A 19,229-nucleotide genomic window follows, 5' to 3' on the forward strand; every position below is an offset into this window, starting at 1 on the left:
GGAGAGACTCGGGTTACTGCTTGTTTACTTGATGGCTGCCTTGGCAATGGCCTCTGCCTGCTTGGTCCCCTGGTCTGCTACTCCAGAACCTATGGGCTCCTTTTCTAGACCCTCACCATTCGCATCCCTTCCCATCCACATTCCTGTGGTGCCTATGCCCCTTATGTGTCTCCAGCCCTCTTCCCCATTCAACCCCCAGCTCCACTGTGCCAGCAGTTTCCTCGAGCCTCCAACACATCTCTGTGCACAGACCGAAGCTCCAGTCGCTGACATGTGCACGGCCAGAGTCTCCGGTGATCTCTGCCTGCATTCACGCAGGCGCACCAGAAAGATTCCTCTTTTCCTAGTGTCCAGGAATCAGCTGCTCTGTCTTGCTGACTTCCCAGGACAGGCTGCCCAGAGAAGGATGTTTGTTTGTTTGTTTGTTTGTTTGTTTTCGACTCAGAAGGTGAAGACCGTAGTACACACACACACCTCCTCCTTTAGCACCCAGAGCACGGTCACTGCACACCCAGACTCCAACTTTCCTTCCTGCTCATCTCAAGCTTCAGCTCTTTCGTTTGCGACATTCTCTCACAGAGACCTCACGAGTGTCTACGAAAGGGGTGGCAATTTCATGAGCCCCGGATGCTAGCGTGACCTGGAGAAGACGTGATTCTGGTCGCCAGTGGGGGCTCCAGAGCCAAGCCCTAGGCTCTAACGACCAGTGAGGTTCAGAATTGGGGAAGGCAGAGCCCAGAGGTATCAGGCAGGTGAGGAGCTGCAACCCCGACGGGCTACTAAAGGTGCCAGAAGAGAATGACTGGCCGTCTCAGCAGCCAATGGCATCCCAGGACCTCTCAGGCCCGCCCTATTCCGGCTGCCGCACCAACCGTGGGCGGGGTCCTTAGCTACTTCAGTGTCCTGCGGCGGCCGGCGGGCGACCAGGATCCAGGCAAAAGCGACTAGGTGAGGGGACTGAGTACTACAGGTAGCAGAGCACTAGGGCCTACATGAGGAGTCTGTTTTAGGGAGGGGGGGGGGGTCACAGAGATGCTTTGGAGGGCGTGGCCTCTGATTTGCATTAGCAATTTGTGGTGTTCTCTCCAGCAGATCACCCAGTCATGGAATAGGGTCTTGCAGCGATTTTAGACCCACGCTGCAGCCGGGAGCCTGGAGGTCACCTGGGGAGTGGTGGTGGGGGCAAGCTGGGCTGCAGCTGTCCCGGGTCCTGAAGTCCGCCCCGGAAGCTGGCCCCTACCCATATGCATATACGTAGGAAAGATGCTGCAATAAACTGTCGCGACACCCATTTTTCTCATTCTCGTTTAAAGTTCAAGAGTCTGCTGCAACCCCATCTCCTCTCACTGAACCTCAGCTGAGGACTGGAGCAGCAGTTGAGGGGTGAAGGAGAGATCCTCAATGGCATCCCCCAAAATAGCTCCCCAAATTTAAGATGCTACGGAACTGGGAGGATCTCCTCTGGCCCAGGGTGGGAGAGGTGAGTGGCCCAAGGTATAAGAGGGCAGGATGCTCAAGGCAGGGAGCAGTGTGGAAGTACTGGGGATATAGGACAATACTCATACCTCTACCCCAAACCCTATTCTCTCTACACAGATTTGGCACCAGTACTCCTAAGAAGCATTCAGAGTGAGGGCACATCAGAAAGACTCTTCTTCTGGTGCCCTGGGATCAGCTGTTCTGTCCTGCAGCCTTTCAAGAAAAAGGTGCCCAGAGAAACATTTTTTTTTCCCCGACTCCGTAAGATCTGCCTCACCAATTCCAACCCTACAGAGAAAGCTCATGGAGCCTGGAACACCAAGAGCCAGCCCTTGGAGGACGAGAAGACTCCATCTGGGTGTGTAGAGCTCTGCCCCGGCCTCCCCACCATGGCACGTGGTTTCACAGTGGGCTTTGACCCTTTGGGTCTAGGAGAACTCAGCTCTGGCTCCCTAAGCTCCCTCTCCTCCCGAGGACACCTGGGCAGCGACTCAGGCTCCACAGCAACACGATACCTGCTGAGGAAGCAGCAGCGCCTGCTGAATGGGCCCCCCCGCGGAATCCGAGCCTCATCACCCATGGGCCGAGTCATACTCATCAACTCCCCCATCGAAGGTGGGTGTGGGGCCAAGGGATGGCTTGGGTGGGGAGTACTGAGGACAACAGGAACCATTTAGGGCGTGAGACAGAGCCAGTATGCTTAGAGGAATTCAATAGCTGGGGAGTCTTAGGAGAAGGGGGATCATCTTTCATCTACCCTTGCCAATATTTTAGGGCTTCAGGGCTATAAAAGGACCAGAGGTGGGAGATGGAACCGCAGTCTAAGGAAAAGACAAGCATTAGGCCCCGGAATTTACAAGGCAGGGTGCTAAATCAGCCCCTCATCCCTTGAACTCTGCCTTTTTTTTTTCTCCCCCTGACCCATTTGTATGTACCTTAGAGACTCGAGCAGGACGGAGGAGGTCTTGCAACAACCAATCAGTTGTGTGACCAGCACTGTACTGAACTTAGAGAATCAATGCCCAGGCTTCAGGGTATGGGGGAGGGGCCTCAAGACACAGCAGCAAATGTTCAGGAAAAGGGAGAGGGCCCAATAGGAGGAATGAGAGGCAGGGAGTGAGCTCCAGAGCTGGGTCCTTAGGGGAGAAAATGACTGTGTATGTCTGCCTGACACTATGTCACTGCACATTGATTCTTCATCTGCCCTGGGTAGGTCTTGCAGGGGACCTAGAGAGATGAAGATCAGTTTTCACCTTTCAGGAATATGCAGCATTGTCAAATTTATAGACACAGAAACAAGAACAGCTGATGGGAGCTGTGTGTGTGTGTGGGGGGGGTTGCAGTTATCCTCCACAAAAGTCAGAAGTGAAAAGCGTGAAGCATGATGGGACAGGTGCTTGGCCTACAGTGACAGATGTGAGGCGACAAAGAGTTTGCGAGTGAGCAAGGCAGAGTCTTGAATGCCAGGGCGGAGCAGGGCCCTGTGGGACTGGGCTCCTGTGGACAGGACCAGATAGATATCTCTAACGCCTCTCCTCTTTCTTAGCCAACACGGTTCCCCTGGCTGGATCCCAGACTGGACTTTTCAGGTCTGGTGTTTCCTCCGATGTCCCCCTCTAAAGTCATCTGGGAGGGGTGGGACATACTTCCCAGGATATGGCTGGCACACTCATTTTCATCACCGTCACTGAACACTCGGGTGAGCTGCCAGGCACCGCTGAGGTCACCACTGCCATTCTGACAAAAAAACCAACCAACCAACCAAACAAACAAACAGAAACCCCCAGAGAAGCTAGCTAGAAGGCAGGAAAGATCTCTCTCTCTCTCTCTTCTAAAATGTATTATTTTTATTTTATGTATGTCAGTGCTTTGCCTGCATGTGTATCTGAATGATGGTGTCAGATTCCCCCTGGATCAGGAATTACAGACAGTTGTGAGCTGCCATGTGGGTGCTGGAAATTGAACCTGAGTCCTTCGGAAGAACAGCCAGTGTTCTTAACTGCTGAGCCGTCTCTCCAGCCCCTCTTTCTCCTCCTGCTCCTCCCGCTCCTCCTCCTCCTCCTCCCGCTCCTCCTCCTCCTTTTGTTTTGTTTTGGTTGGTTGGGTTTTTTCAAGAGCAGAGTTTCTCCGTGTAGCCCTGGCTGTCCTGGAACTCCCTGTAGACTAGCCTTCAATTCAGAGATCACCCCAGCCTCTGCCTCCCAAGAGTGCTGGGATTAAAGGCATGTGCCATTTTGCCAGGATTTTTGTATTCTATTTTGTTGGCCTCCAGGATATAAACTGTGGAATGAGTGGTTTGGCTATTTTATTTTGCTTTTTAAAACACTTTTTTTTATTGGTTTTGATGTTGTTTTTTTCTTTCTTTCTTTCTTTCTTTCTTTCTTTCTTTTTTTTTTTTTTTTGAGACAGGGTTTCTCTGTGTAGCTTTGGCTGTCCTAGACTCACTTTGTAGACCAGGCTGGCCTCGAACTCACAGCAATCCACCTGCCTCAGCCTCCTGAGTGCTGGGATTAAAGGCGTGAGCCACCACGTCCGGCCTTGGTGTTGTTTTTTTCTAAAAATAAACTCTCACTGTAGTGTATTGGCTGGCCCAGAACTTGCTATGTAGACCAGACCTGCCTCAAAACTGTGGCAATCCTGCCTCTCGGAGTTTTGTGATTACAGGCCTGGGCACTACACCTGGCTTGTTTGCTTTTGAGACAAAGTTTCACTACAGCTGAACTTGAATTTTCCCTGGGATTCAGTCTTCTAGGTGATAAGATTTTATGTCTGGGCTAGAGTACCTAGCCCTTAAATGTGAAACAAAAGCCCAAGCAAACAAAAATTATCACAGACAAAGTGGTGCCACTCACAACCCCAGCACTTGCAATTGTCTGTTCAAGGTCAACATGCGCTACACAATAAAACTCTGCCTCAAAAATAACAAGAACTGGGAAAGTAGCTCACGGCAGACAGAGTATTGGCCTAACACACATGGCCCCCACGTTCTTTACCCTCAGGGCTGTGAGTCTGTCAGGAACCCCCACCCCATTCTCTTTTTAACAAGTCTTCTGATGATGCTCTATCCCCTACTCTGACATCATACCCTGGTCCAACCTTTTGCGAGAAAGAGGTATCCATGATGAGGGATGAAGAAAGGAGCCGCCCTCTCCCCACAAACCAAAGTGAGAAAATTACAGGAGGGGACACTTTCTACCTCATATGAGGCACAGGAAAGGTCAGAATGGCCAGAAGCCTCCTGACGGAGGAGAGAGCAGCCAGGAATGGCAGAGGAAGACATGGAGGGCTGTACAGGGCCAGGGGCAGCCTAGAGCTCCCCTAAAACAGAGAGGGACAACTGATGCAGTACGCTCAATTCCTGTGCAAGAATGGAAAGCAAGCAGATGTTGGGGAGCTGCAGGGAGGGTCGGTGGCCTGGACCCCACAATCCTGTTCTAAAAGCTCAGATGTTGGCAGTGTGGTGGCGCACACCTTTAGTCCCCACACTGCGGAGGCAGAGCCAGGAAGACTGAGGCCAGCCTGGTCTACATAGTGAGTTCCAGGACAGCCAGGCTATAGTGAAGAGAGAGAGAGAGAGAGAGAGAGAGAGAGAGAGAGAGAGAGAGAGAGAGAGAAACCGAAAGAAACAAAAGCTATGGAGCTATGACTCGGGGCATAGGGGTCCCCAAAGAGAAATTGGGGAAAAAGTGGGCTGGAGGCAGGGAGCTAAATAAAGGCTTTTAAGCTAAGGCTCATGGGGCCTGAGAGCTGTGTAGTGACAATTGCTTAGGAACTCGTAGGGTCCCTGTCTTCGTCCTGTACTGCCCCTTTTCAGGCTGTCCTTGGAGATTTCAGCCCCATCTGTCCTGGCCACACATGATTACTTGATAGACCAAATGGAAGTGTGTGTGTGTGTGTGTGTGTGTGTGTGTGTGTGTGTGTGTGTGTGTTTCTCCCTCTCAAACACTTCTGGAGTAAATCTTGCCTGAAGGAAAAATACATTTCTTTTTCTCCCGTGGGTGGGACCTGTTTGCCTAACACACTTGTCAATTTCCACCCAGCAGGTGCCTCTGAGCCGCACATAGGACCTTCTCTCTTTTCGCTGCACAAATCTCTCCCATCACGTTTCTCAAAGGAACCACCCGCTCTGCCTCTTCCCTGGTGCCTTCTCTGAGCTCTCAGGATTTACTGCAGCACAGTGAATTAGCGGTTCTGTCCGCAGGAAGCCATGTAGTTTCTAACTCTCAGCCCCTAGAATTGGAGGAGTCTATGGGATGGAAGTGCCGGCAGCAGCTCTGCCATAGGTCCTGTTCAAGGATTTACCAAGTTTCAGTTTTTGTGCCTCCACATAGAAAGCTTACCATGTGTTCCAGCAAAAAAAAAAAAAAAAAAAGAAAGAAAGAAAAAAGGAAAATCAGTCTAACTCTACTGTGCAAACTTGGTTCTGCCTTTAAGTTACTCTGAGCACCTAGCCCCTTCCATGGCCAGCTCGGCAGCTCTTTGAAACTCCTTTGGTTGCAAGCTGAGAGCACAGACTCCCCACAGTGGAATCTTGAACCTTCCTCTGTTCACCTGGTCCTCAGAATGGCAGAGCTTCAAAGATTGGACACAAGAATTCAGACCTCTCTCTCTCTCTCTCTCTCTCTCTCTCTCTCTCTCTCTCTCTCTCTCGCACGCACGCACGCACGCGCACACACACACACACACACACACACACACACACACACACACACATACACGGCGGGGGCAGGGCGAGGGGAGAGAGGGAGAGGGAGAAGACAAAGAGCATGGAATCTAATCTGACTGTTCTCACCTGTTTCCACATTGTCAGTGAGAGCCCTGTAGTCCAGAATCACCCAGAGGGGAAGTCATATACCATCTCCGTTTAGGGCCCTGAGTATCATCTGGACGGCTCTGCACCAAAGCCTAGACTTTGCAGATAACCAAGTTGGGGAGCCCAGATGCTCAGTGGCCAGAGCCAACATGGAGGTCATACCTGTGTTTATCCTCACAGCCAACAGTGATGAAAGTGACGTCATCCACGCTGTTCGGGTGGAGAAGAGCGCCTCTGGGAGGCTGGGTTTCAGTGTGAGAGGCGGCTCCGAGCACGGCCTGGGCATCTTTGTCAGCAAGGTGGAGGAGGGGAGCAGCGCAGGTGAGCGTGGCTTGGGATGTGCCTCCCTCTTTAGTGGGTAGCGAAAGCTAGGTGGGCAAGGACCCGAACCGCCTCTGCTCAGAGGGCCGGAAGTGATGGGAGGTAGAGCCCACACTTGCTGAGTGGATTGGGCCGCAGAGCCCTCTCTGAGGACCCATCCTTTGCACAGAGCGGGCTGGCCTGTGTGTGGGGGACAAGATCACGGAGGTGAACGGGCTGAGTCTAGAGAGCACCACAATGGGCAGTGCTGTGAGGCTGTTGACCAGTAGCAGCTGCCTGCACATGATGGTGCGGCGCATGGGCCGCGTGCCTGGCATCAAGTTCTCCAAGGAGAAGACCACATGGTGAGTGACGCCTCGCCTTGGCCAGACACCATGACCCACGTCTCCCTTGCCCCTGCCCAGCAGCTCATGCTCCCCTCCGGGCACCTTCCCCATGGGGCCTTGTAAGAAACAGACACGAGACTCTGGGCCTGAGGGGCAGAGATAGAGTTAAAGCAGAAGCTTAGTGTAGTCCAGGAAGGCCTTGGTTTCCACCCACAGCATGGAAAACAAGACAGAAAAGAGAAAAGCGCCTCGGCAGGTTTGGCTGCCTACTAGTGTGATGGAGTGGTTCGGATTGTTTCATAGATTTGATGAAACCTATATTCCACTGAAGATTTTGGGCCAGGAGAACTCCCATTCCCCCAGACCCGCCCCAAGGAAATCATCCTTTTCCCAAATCAGTTGCCAAGGTCTTTAGACTGGGTGTTCCTGGAGGAGCTGGGATCAGGGCGGATGTGTTGTGGCAGGGTGGATGTAGTGAACCGGCGCCTGGTGGTAGAGAAGTGCAGCTCAACACCATCGGACATCAGCTCAGAGGATGGTGTGCGGCGCATCGTCCATCTGTATACAACCTCCGATGACTTCTGCCTGGGCTTCAACATCCGCGGGGGCAAGGAGTTTGGCCTGGGCATCTATGTGTCCAAGTGAGTGCTGGAGTAAATGGAACAGCTGGGACCGAGCTGCAAGTGGAGCTTGGGGATGGGTCAACACATGAGGCTTGGCCAACTAAAGTCAAAATGAGGGGCCCCTTCAGGGTAGGGCCTGGGGAAAGGGTGTTGTCAACAGAAGAGGGCCAAGGAACATAGGTGGGCAATCCCATAGCTAAGTAAAGGGGGTTGGGGGGACGGGGAGGGAGGGAGGGAGGTCACGGTCTTATCAACCAACACACGCATCTATCCCCAGAGTGGACCATGGTGGGCTGGCTGAGGAGAATGGCATCAAAGTGGGGGACCAGGTCCTGGCGGCCAATGGTGTCAGGTTCGATGACATCAGCCACAGCCAGGCCGTGGAGGTGCTGAAGGGCCAAACGCACATAATGTTGACCATCAAGGTGGGCCAGACTACATAGGAGCAGGGAGAGGGCCAGACTCGGGGAGGGACTTCTCAGATTAGACCTGTTGCTTGGCCACTGGTGTTCCACAGCCACGTGGAAGAGAGAGCATGCCCTCTCTCGTTTCATGCTCATTTGGCAAAAAACGGAACTGAGGCTCAAATTGCCACCAGTCAGTTGCTCAGCTAGCTGGTCAGTGGCCTGGCCTGGCTCTGGTCTGGCTTCCCATGTTCCTAGCATGGTAGCTCCTCTTTGGCATGGGGAAGGCCTCAAGGTATGACTAATGCATGGGGCAGGAGTCTAAGGCTTGGGGACCCCCCCCCCCCGTGTGTGTGCTCGCATGCGCATGCATTCGCGCACATGTGGTGGTGTTGGAGAATTTCACCATGTAGCCCAGGCTAGGTTTTCCTATGAAGCCATAGCTGGCTTCAAACTCTAGATCCCCTCTGCCTCAGGTTCACACGCATTAGAATTCCAGGTATGAGCCACACTGCCTGGCTGTTCAACAGTATTTTTGAGCACTTATAAGGCCAAGTGCTGGGGTGCACAGAGCTCAGGACAAACCAAGAAGGCCTCTCTGCTCCTGGGGGACAGCAGCCATCCCATCAGGGTTTGACAAATGCCACCAGGAAGTTAGCAGAAGGAGAGTGGGATAACTGAGGAAGGGCCTTGTAATCAAGGCAAGGGGACAGGCCCCGAGGCAGTGACAAAGAGTCAAGCCACGTGGTGAGCTGCGGGCAAAGGAAATGAGGTTGGTTAGAAAGTGGCCCTGCTGGACCCAGTGGAGAGGAACGGAGCCTCCGAGTTCACTCCTGTCCCATGTCCCACCTCTCCCGACTCCTTGCCTGCTCCTCCAATGGCTGCCGTATCTTCTCCAGGAGACCGGCCGGTACCCCGCCTACAAAGAGATGGTTTCTGAGTACTGCTGGCTGGATAGACGTAAGTCTGGAGGGATGAAAGGCGAGAGCTAAGGTCCAAGGGTGGGGCTGGGCTCACTTGATGGGCGGAGAGGGAGCAGGATGCCCTCAGGACCTTCTCACATCCCAGAGCTGCTTCTAACCTTCACTGGGGATTTCCAGATTCAATGGCAGGGTCTTCTAGGCCTCAAGTCCCAGTGGGTGAGGAGAGAAATGACTTCCCAGGGCAGCTCTGACCTCTGCTGATAACCTCAGGCTTCTCTTCCACCCCAAAGCCCAAATGTAGTCTATGAGGATGGCAGTTGGCGGGGCGGGGGTGGGTGGGGTGGGGGAGTAGGGGGGGACCAGGGAGGGGAAAGGAAGCAGACCACTGAGCTACCCTGCCTCCTCTCCCTTGCAGTGAGCAATGGCGTGCTGCAGCAGCTGTCACCAGCCTCCGAGAGTGGTTCCAGTGTCTCCTCCTGTGCCTCCAGTGCCCCTTGCAGCTCGGGTTCACTGCCCTCTGACCGCATGGACGTCTGTCTGGGGCCTGAGGAACCCATTGGTCATGGTCCAGGCTGGGGGCGGGCAGACACAGCCATGCAGACTGAGCCTGATATGGGCAGCCGTGTGGAAACTTGGTGCAGCGTCCGGCCAACCGTTATCCTCAGGGACACAGCCATCCGCTCTGATGGCCCGTCGGCTACCCGACGCCTTGATTCTGCACTTTCGGAGTCCCCCAAGACTGCTCTCCTGCTGGCCCTCAGCCGACCCAGGCCTCCCATCACACGATCCCAGAGCCACTTAACACTGTGGGGTATGTTGTGGGGGTGCCACTTTCCCCACGGGCCCTAGTCCAAACAGAGCATGCCTCACACTCCAAGGAGCAATCCCAAACCTGCCTTTGACCCAGGGCCTAGGCCAGGTCCCAGGTCCAGTGCCAGAATAGTCTCAGATCCTACTCTAGACTTTACTGCACTAAACAGGCCTGGGCCCCAAACCCACCCGAGTCCCAGGCCTCAAACTGGTAAGCTTTGGGCCCCCAAACAAGGCCTAACTCTGATTTCTCCAGCCTGGGTTGCCCAGGCCCTGTTTAATTACCAATACACACCAGACTCCCTACAACCCTAGATCTGGTAGGGGAGAGGCGGGAGGCAGGAAGAAGACCCCACCCCACCCCTCCTTCTCTTCTACCCACCCTCCAGCCCCTCCGGGGGCTCCCTCATATCTACAGAGGAAAAGAAACAGCGGAAGAAGGAGAAGTCAGGATCCCTTGAGGACAAGGGGGCCTTGCAGCGCTCCAAGACGCTGATGAACCTCTTCTTCAAGGGAGGGCGGCAGGGGCGGCCAGCGGGGGATGGGCACAGAGAGGTCTGGACACTGGACAGCAGAAGCCCCACCAAAGTCCGCCCTCGCCTGGACCTGGAGAAAGGTAGGTGAAATCTCCCTGTACCCTGCCACGTCCTCACAAGTAAAACAGAAAGATTAAAACTCGTTTCCTCCTCCTCCTCCTCCTCCTCCTCCTCCTCTTCCTCTCCTCCTCCTCCTTCCTCTTCCTCTTCTTCTTTGTTTTGTTTAGGTTTGGTTTGGTTTGGTTTGGTTTTTGAGAGGTTTCTCTATAGAGCTCTGGCTGTCCTGGAACTTGCTCTGTAGACCAGGGTGTTCTGGAACTCAGAGATCCACCTGCCTCTGCCTCCAGAATGGTAGGATTAAAGGTGTGAGTCACCACCACCCATCTTAAGACCCATTTTTTTTTTAGACATATAGAGAATAAGTGAGAGCCACCATGTGGTTGCTGGGAATTTAACTCAGGACTTCTAGAAAAGCAGAAGCGCTCTTAACCGCTGAACCATAAATAGTGGGTATAAGGCAGCTTTCTAACTCCTAGAGGGTGCTCTGAAAATGAGGTGGCCACTGTCACCCTGTCATCTTCCTTTTTTTTTTTTCTTTCAGAAAGATAAAGTGATAGACTCGAGGCACAGCAAGAAGTGACTAAGCTGTTTGGAATCATGTGTTCTTGGTAGTGGTGGCAGCAGAAGGCAGCATTGCTAGGAGCCCTGGCTTCACATGCTCCTTCCAGAGCACCACAGGCCCTATGCAGCTCTAGAACTATCCCTGAGGAAAGCCACTTCTCAATCAGGGCTCAGAGGGATGGGCTCAGGCATGCACACACACACACTCACACACACACACACACACACACACACACACACACACACACACACACACACACACACATTAGTCATGATGATTGAGCCTGAAGACCTCAGGCATGTTAGGCAAGCATTCTGTTACTGGAGTCCAGCCCCAGCCCCAAGTAGAGGTTTCCAAAGGATGTTTACAAGATGCCTGCCAACCCTGTTGAGGCTCAGAGACCAGACCCAACATGGATGAGTTAAGACCCACAGTTGCATGGGAAAGAAACTCAGACTCTAAAGCAGGTCTCTAGGCTCAGCCACTGACTTGAACCTGTCTGAGGATTGGACAGTACCAGCAGACTTACCACCCTGAAACCTGTGCCTCTACCTTAGAAGGCCTCACCAGCTTTCAGGTGGAATGGCCACTGTCTCTTAGCAACCCTGAGGACTGGGAGTTTTTTGTTGTTGTTTGAGCTTTTTCTTTGTTTCTTTCTTTTTTTGTTGTTGTTTTTTGTTTTGTTTTTGTTTTTGTTTGTTTTTGAGACATAGTCTCAGGCTGGGTGGTAGTAATGCACCCTTTTAATCCCAGCACTTGGGAGGCAGAGGCAGGTGGATCACTGTGAGTTCGAGGCCAGCCTGGTCTACAAAGGTAGTCCAGGACAGCCAAGGCTACACAGAGAAACCCTGTCTCAAACAAACAAACAAACAAACAAACCAAACAAAAAATGAATGAGACTATGTCTCTTTTTTTGTTTGGTTTGTTTGTTTTTTTTGTCGTGGTTGGTTTTGTTTTTGTTTTTCAAGACAGGGTTTCTCTACATAGCTCTAGCTATCCTGGGACTTGCTGTGTAGACCATCCTGACCTTGAACTCAGAGAGCCACCTGCCTCTGCCTCCCAAGTGCTGGGATTAAAGGCGTGTGCCACCACACCTGGCCCACAGGGATTTTTTTTTTAACAGCTCCAGCTGAAGGAGTCTGCAGGGGCTCTCACAGCCTCCTGGGGTCATCTGTCAAGCTGAGCAAACCATTGTGGTGTGAGAGAAAGACAAGGCAGGATAGACAGGTGATTTCACTGCTCCCCGCCTGGGTCAGAATATATGGGCTGAGATAAGAGAGGGTCACCCAAGAGACAAGCAGGGTGCTGCATCCGGAAATGGCAGTGAAGTAAGCAGAGGATGAGAAGTTGGATGTGTCCGGAGGCCTCAGGACTGTTCCAGCCCCTTTTCTCACCCCCATTCTCCTCTCACGGTTCCCAGGTTGCTGTTTTCTCAGGGTTCTCAGTCTGCCTCTCTGCCCAATCCTCTCTCCTTCCTGCCTCCTCAACTCTGTCTCTTGAAGATAGGCGCCAGTAAGCTCTGTCCTTGGGTTCTTCTCTTCGGTCGCATCCAGACCAGCCTCCACCAGCACTGTTCGCACTGCCTCCTCTTCTGATCCGCAGCCTTCACTTGACTCCCCTCTGCCTGTGAGTGACGTCACTAGCAGGGCATGACTTGAAAGTTCACAAAGGCCCTGACCCCAGCCCTGACCCCGGCCCTGACCACTTCTAACTGGAACCCTTGATCTTGCCAAACTGAACCTCTTTCTTCTTTACAGGAGGGAGTGTGGGGCCTGTGCAGAAGTTTGTCACCTGGAGACTGAGAAGAGGTAAGTCCACTGTCCCAAGGTCCTCACGGGAAGACGCGGGGGACAGCCTATGACCAGCCTATGACAGAGCTGAGCCTGTGATGGGGTGAGGGAGAGAGCCTGTCAGTACTCCTATGGGGGCACAAATTAGTATGACAACACATGAGGAGCTGGAGTTGGCACTCCATTGATGCCACTTTGTTAGGAAAGACCATGTTGGGGAACAGGGGCGAGTGGGATTATCCAACGTGCTTCTGTTCCTCAGCTGGCTTCTTTGGAGCCTCACCCCTGCCAAGAGGAATTCTACCTTACCTTCCTCACACCCTCTTGCCCCTGCCCTGCAGACCGGGAGCGGGGCCGTGCCCTGCTGTCTGCCAGGTCTGGAAGCCCCTCTGGCCAGGTGGCCAGCGTGGATGAGCAGGTGCAAGCCTGGGAAAGTCGACGCCCCCTCATTCAGGACCTGGCCCGCCGGCTGCTGACTGATGACGAGGTGCTAGCAGTCACCCGCCACTGCTCCAGGGTAAGACTCTGCCTGAGGCATGGTCTCTTGTTTCAGGCTACTGTCCGTTGGCCAGTGCCTGGGCTTGTTGCTGGGAGGCCAAGTGGTCAGTAAGCTCCTAGGCAGGAAGGAGAGATAGACAAAAACTATACTCTAAATCCCTCCAGAGCTGGGCACTGGGGTGCATGCCTGTAATCCCTGCACCGGGAAAGGCAGAGGCAGGTGGATCTCTGTGAGTTCGAGGCCAACTTGCTCTCCAACAGAGTCCAGGCCAGCCAAAGCTACGCAGAGAAACCCTGTGTTCGAAAAACCAACAACTAACCAACCAAACAAATTCCCCCCAGGGACCAGTCATACAGAACACTGTGGAATACAGATATAGGTAACCCAGGGGATCTGGGAAGGCCTCTCAGAGGAGGTGACATTTAAGCTGAGGAGACGAGGAAGACAGGTGACTAACAGGAGAGGAAATTGCCCCCAGGCTTGTCTCCCATCTCTCCTTCTGCTCCTCGGACAGCCAGCAGGCATGGCCTTATGCCAAGGCCTTTTCCAGTTTCCCAAGTAGGCTGGTCTTTGTTTCTACCTCAGCCCTGTCCCCAAACCCACACTATTCCCTTTCCTTTCTCTTCAACCAGTACCAGAGGGAGTCAGTTTTGGAGGAGGACTTCCTGGACTAAGTGTTGGGGAGGCTGCAGGCACTGTCATTCTGTCTCCGGAACCCCTATGGGGAGTTGGGGAGTGTGCCCACTATGGGCAAGCTGAGCAGTTTCAGAAAGTCACTTGTCCCCCCACTTTCACCTGGTTCATGAATGGGGCTGTATGTGTATTGTTGTGACGTATATGTGGGCATGTCTATGGGGTAACTGGTTTGTGTGGACATGCCTATATGCATTTATGTGTGTGTAGCATGCACGTATGTGCTCATGTAGTGTGTAATATCACTCAAAGCCTAAGAGGGGGGTTATTCACACATTCCCTTTTCCAAGGTCTGGTTTACAACAGAAATGCAAATGGAGGTTCCTATTGAGGGCTCTGGGCTAAACTGTCACTCTTAGTTCTCAGGAGAGCCTTGTATTCTAGCTCCAGTGAGCCTGCAGCTCTGCGCTGTGGCCACTAGGAGGAGCTCTGTGTCTGTATCTTTGACCAGCACCTTTCCCACATCCCTCCATTCTCCAGGCCTCTTCAAACCAGGACTTCATTTTACCATGGCTCTGTTTATATCCTGTAGGCTCTACCTGCCCACGGTCCCCAGCGAGTCCAATGCTCTCACCTCAAACCTCCTGAAATGGAGCCCGATAGACAGGCAAAGTTCCCTAGTGTTATGTAGTGTTCTGAACCCCAGCTCTCCCTTTCTTCCTATTGATTTGTACTTCCCTTATGAGGCACAATAGAGTATAAATTTTTCTTGTTGCTCCCAAACTCCGGGACTTCCCTGATGTGACACCCCAATCTGCCAACCCCAGATTTCCTGGGATCTTCTAGGGCTACTACATACCTGATATGAATTATTATAAGCTGCATAGGTTTAGGGGCCACTAGCCACGTGGTACTTGGCCTGTGGAGCCATATCGGAGGGTCTTCATGGGCCCCGACACTGCATTAAACCTTTGTTTACTTGCTATCGTGCTTGCCCTCAGAACACTTTGCTTCCCAATTTCTATACTGCTCCTGGCATCCACTCTGGAAGAGTCAGTTGGTGGGGTGGTCTCTGCTTCCTAGACACCTGTTCTGATCCTTCGTCTATCTCTGAAACTCATAGCCCCACGGCAGTGGTTTTCAGTGGAATGCCATATGAGGCACATCTGTCCCTATTCCCGCTAGAGTCCCCGAGGCTCTGGGAGAAGGCCTTACTATCATTGTGCCCCCTTTGCCACCTGCAGTCTAACAGGAGAGGCTGGATTTGGGTGTGTGGACTTGAGGGACATGCGCATTTATGGCAGAGTATTGTTGATGTGAGTCTCTGTAATCATGTGTGTGTTTTAGGGATACAGAGAGAGAGGGAGAGAGAGAGAGGAGAGAGAGAGAGAGAGAGAGAGAGACAGAGAGAGAGAGAGAGAGACAGAGAGAGAGACAGAGACAGAGACACAGAGAGACAGAGAGACAGAGAGAGACTATACCCATACTAGGTAACTGTCTGTGGGTCTCTCTGAAGCTGTCTCCCTTTCTCCACCAGAGGGCAGTGTGCAGTTCAAGTAACTTGGCTCCCAGTAGTCAGTTCTGTAGAATCCATGGGGTGTGGCATCCGGGCTGGTGGCATCCAGGCAGTGCCAGGCAGAAGGGTACTGACTAGAGAGGCTGTGGAGCCACGTGTTCCCCAAGGTCACCATTTTAGCCTTGGACAAAGGGTGGGAACAGTCACAGCCTAGTGTTGAGCACCCATTCCTTCAGCCTGGGGTGTGTGTGTGTGTGTGTGTGTGTGCGCGCGCACGCGCATCCCCTATGCATTATTTTCCTGCACCAGAGCAAGCAAGACCTGGAAGTCATGGGTTCTAGCCTTTCCTCATATTTCCTTATCTGTGTGGCTTTGAGCAAATGTTCCCTGAACCTCAGTTTCTTGTCTGTAAAACAGGAATCATCTCTAAGTGGCTGCTAAGTAAGAGGCTGCATGTAAAACGCTTAGAAAGTTGCCTGTCCAGATGCCGTTATTGCTGTTGCTGTTTGTTGCAGATCTGCTGATCGTCACAGGCAACCACAAGGTCACTGACATACCAAGTTGTGGACCTTGGATAGGTTGACCCTATCTTAAAGTGAGGATGGCTAGATGGGCCCCAGGGTCCCTGTGTGCTCTGGCGTTTCTCCACACCCAGCTCTAAAGTCGCTGCTGCTGTCTGATGGCTGGTGTCTCTATTCACAGTATGTCCATGAGGGTAGCGTGGAGGACCTAGTGCGCCCCCTGCTGGCCATCTTGGACAGGCCGGAGAAGCTGCTCCTGTTGAGGGACATCAGGTTGGGAAGGGCTTGAGGGAGAGGGAGGGGCAAGAAGCCCCAGTGACCCTAGGGCTGGAGCTCCTCAGGGTGTGCACCCCTAAAACCAAGGTCTGCTTAACTTGCATCCCTGCCCTCCCTCCCCCAGGAGTGTGGTGGCCCCCACGGACCTCGGCCGCTTCGACAGTATGGTGATGCCGGTGGAGTTGGAAGCTTATGAGGTTCTCAAGAGCAGGGCAGGTCAGCAGCTGGGGCAGGGCTTCTGGCTCCTGAGCTCCAGTCAGCTGGCTTAGGCTGCTGACCCCATTGGCAGACCTGTCTGGGAGCCTAGCAGCGGTGTCTGGCCTCTGACCTGCTCTCTTTTCCAACCAGTGCGGCCTTCTGCTTTGAGACCTACAAGGCAAGACACGCCTCCCAAGCGGCACCTCATCACCCCTGTGCCTGGTCAGTCAGAGTCCCATAACCTGGGGAAAGGGGACAGCCCTGGGGATATTGGAACAGGGAGAACAGGCCTTCCATGCTTGCCTCTGAGCAGGGTCACTGTAGTCAGGAGGGAAAGCCCTGCCCTCCAGGCCATTGCTATCCTATTCGCTCATACCTGTACACGACATTTTAAAACTACACATTCTAAAAATCTGGTCTCTCAGCTGGGGCGTGGTGGCGCGCACCTTTAATCCCAGCACTTGGGAGGCAGAGGCAGGCGGATCACTGTGAGTTCTTAGAGGCCAGCCTGGTCTACAAGGCGAGTCCAGGACAGCCAGGGCTACACAGAGAAACCTTGTCTCAAACACCAAAAAACCAAAACCAAAATCTCTTGGCTATGCCAGAGAAGAATTGTATTACAATGCAAAGTACTCGGATGCTATTAGTATTAGGTCATGTTTGCTCCCGCCTGCCCCAGAGTCCTTTTACTGTGGGGCCACTTTATGATGGACCTAAACACATCCAGGTCTTGTCTGTACACACTCAGGCAGTTAAGAACCAGGGCTGGAAAGGTGTCCTTGAATTGATGTTTGGGAAGAGTAAGTTAGCCTTGACTCTGTCCTCCAGACAGTCGTGGAGGCTTCTACTTGCTGCCAGCAAACGGCTCGGAGGCTGACGATGGAGAGATAAGGGAGAGGCTTGGGGGCCTTAAGGTTTCCCATAGTGCCTCTGCCCCCCGCCACCACCATAAAGGAATCCCCCCTCTACAAGATGTGCCAGTGGACGCCTTCTCAACTCGCCGTGTGTGTACGCCTCCTCCGCAACCACCTCCTGTGGCTCCCCGGCCTCCTAGGCCTAACTGGCTACTAACAGAAGCCCCAAGTCGAGAGGACACACAGCAGAACCAGAGCCAGACACCAGCCCTAAGCCACAGCCGCAGCCGCAGCCGCAGCCGCAGTCGCAGCCGAGGCCGAGGCAAGTCTCCTGGGCGCAGACGCTCCCCTTCCCCGGCACCCATCACTACTGCCACCACAGCCAACGGGCGTTACCACAGGCCTCGGAAGGCAAGGCCCTTGCTTCCACGACCTCTGGATGGGCAGGTGGCCAAGGCGGGAGCCAGGCAAGGGGCCTTGGAGAATGGAATTGGTGGGCCAGCCGAGGAAGTGAGCAGGAGTGCCTCCGCTGGAGAGCTGAGGACAGTCACACTATCTAAGATGAAGCAGTCTTTGGGTGAGTCCAGGTAGCACTGGTTAAGCAGGGTGGACTCCTGGGTTTGAGGGAGGTTGGTGGACCAGGAAGGGAATCTGAGTACTAAGCTGCACAGTTGGAGAATTGTGTTTGGAGGCTGAGACTGGAGACAGAGGTGGGGAGAAGCCAAGGGCTGGGTTTGGGGATGGGAACCTATGCTCCTCCTGGGAATTGAAGGTTTGGGGTACGGCTGTAACTCTATGCTTTGGGTTCCTCCCCCTGCCCGCAGGCATCAGCATCTCTGGGGGCATTGAGTCCAAGGTGCAGCCCATGGTGAAGATAGAGAAAATCTTTCCAGGAGGCGCTGCTTTCCTCTGTGGGGCCCTGCAGGTGGGTGAAGCACTGAGCCTCCTTGGGGGAGCAGGGCTGTTCCCCACTTCCAGCCAGGCATGGTCAGACCAGGTCGTAGGAGGTGGCTTTGGAGATACAGGGGTCAGGCTAGTAGGATGGGCAGGCCTAGAAAAGAATCCGTCCCCTCATGCTAGCCTGGGCCTGAGAATGGCCCATCCTGTTCCATCTCAAGTCCCAAGGGACAAAGGGCCATTGTCCATGCCCCACCCTGCCCCCAACGGCTCCAGGCACAAAAGTCCTATTGTCCGTTTGCAGCACCCAGATGGTAGGAGTGTCCTAGCTGGTGGAGGTGAAAGGCCGATGCCTTCAGGTTGGGTGGTGGGTGGGGATGACGTGAGGGCTGACTGACAATTCCGTCTCTGTGCCAGGCTGGCTTGGAGCTGGTGGCAGTCGATGGAGAAAGCCTGGAACAGGTAACCCACCAGCGAGCTGTGGACACCATCCGCAGGGCCTATCGAAACAAGGCTCGGGAGCCCATGGAACTTGTGGTCAGGGTCCCTGGACCTGGCCTGCTGCCCTTCTCTTCTGACCAGGGCCTTCCTGCTGACAGATCTTTTGCCCATGGACCCACTGATGACACAGCAGTTCCCACCCAGCTACCACCTCCCACTGAGGTCAGGCAACCCCAGCAGGCTCTCAACTCAGCCCTCCAGGCTCCTCAAAGTACCCCTAAATGCTCCCCTATTCTTAAAGATCCCCATGACCCTTCCCACTGACCTCAAGTCGCACTGCCGCCTCCAGGTTTTATACATACGCAGGCACCTCTGAGGTATCTGCCTGAACGCTGAACCACCATACGGGTGCCTCTGATCCACTCTAGGCTGTCAAGAAGGTTCTGGCATTTCAAGATAAGCTGGGTGTCAAAGGACAAGGTGCTAGTGGGCATCCTGTGTCGCTTGCATTCCCTAATCCTGGAGGGATTCCCAGTGAGGGGTCAAGGGAGGCTCAAGCCTGGAGCCTGTAACTGGTATGAGAGATTTAAACTGGCAAAGTCCTCCAGGAGGCCACTGCATTCATCCCCCAGATTCAAGCAGCGTTCAGTGCAAAGGACAGAATGGAAGGCTTTTCTAGTTGCCCAAGCCTTATGAAGCCTCAGGTTGCGTGGTCCACTAGGACCTGACTCTACTGGGTTAGTCCTC

The 19,229-nt window shown here is 53.5% G+C and overlaps 1 protein-coding gene across 3 annotated transcripts; it reads left to right on the forward strand.

Moving 5' to 3' along the window:
* Positions 1 to 25: 25 nt before the first annotated feature.
* PDZD7 (PDZ domain containing 7) lies at positions 26 to 19,161 on the forward strand. 3 transcript variants are annotated; one of them, XM_084757939.1, is made up of 18 exons: positions 32 to 948; positions 1,314 to 1,480; positions 1,597 to 2,094; positions 6,473 to 6,613; positions 6,783 to 6,957; positions 7,404 to 7,580; positions 7,840 to 7,987; positions 8,866 to 8,926; positions 9,305 to 9,700; positions 10,118 to 10,315; positions 12,615 to 12,665; positions 12,989 to 13,164; positions 15,998 to 16,089; positions 16,217 to 16,308; positions 16,441 to 16,512; positions 17,119 to 17,721; positions 17,969 to 18,069; positions 18,459 to 19,161. In XM_084757939.1, the coding sequence occupies exons 3-18, from the start codon at positions 1,869 to 1,871 to the stop codon at positions 18,804 to 18,806; spliced, it is 3,057 nt and encodes a 1,018-aa protein (XP_084614065.1). In that variant the 5' UTR covers positions 32 to 948; positions 1,314 to 1,480; positions 1,597 to 1,868; the 3' UTR covers positions 18,807 to 19,161. The 3 variants fall into 3 exon arrangements, 1 of the variants encoding a protein (XP_084614065.1); XR_014774724.1 differs by lacking the exons at positions 15,998 to 16,089; positions 16,217 to 16,308; positions 16,441 to 16,512; ... (1 more) ...; positions 17,969 to 18,069; positions 18,459 to 19,161 and adding exons at positions 11,981 to 12,084; positions 12,411 to 12,483 and having other exon boundaries at positions 26 to 948; positions 12,989 to 13,070; XR_014774725.1 differs by lacking the exons at positions 16,217 to 16,308; positions 16,441 to 16,512; positions 17,119 to 17,721; positions 17,969 to 18,069; positions 18,459 to 19,161 and adding an exon at positions 12,411 to 12,483 and having other exon boundaries at positions 27 to 948; positions 15,998 to 16,087.
* The last annotated feature ends 68 nt before the right edge of the window (positions 19,162 to 19,229 follow it).

This window comes from Acomys minous (assembly GCF_964271855.1).
Source record: "Acomys minous genome assembly, chromosome: 2".
Taxonomy (NCBI): domain Eukaryota; kingdom Metazoa; phylum Chordata; class Mammalia; order Rodentia; family Muridae; genus Acomys; species Acomys minous.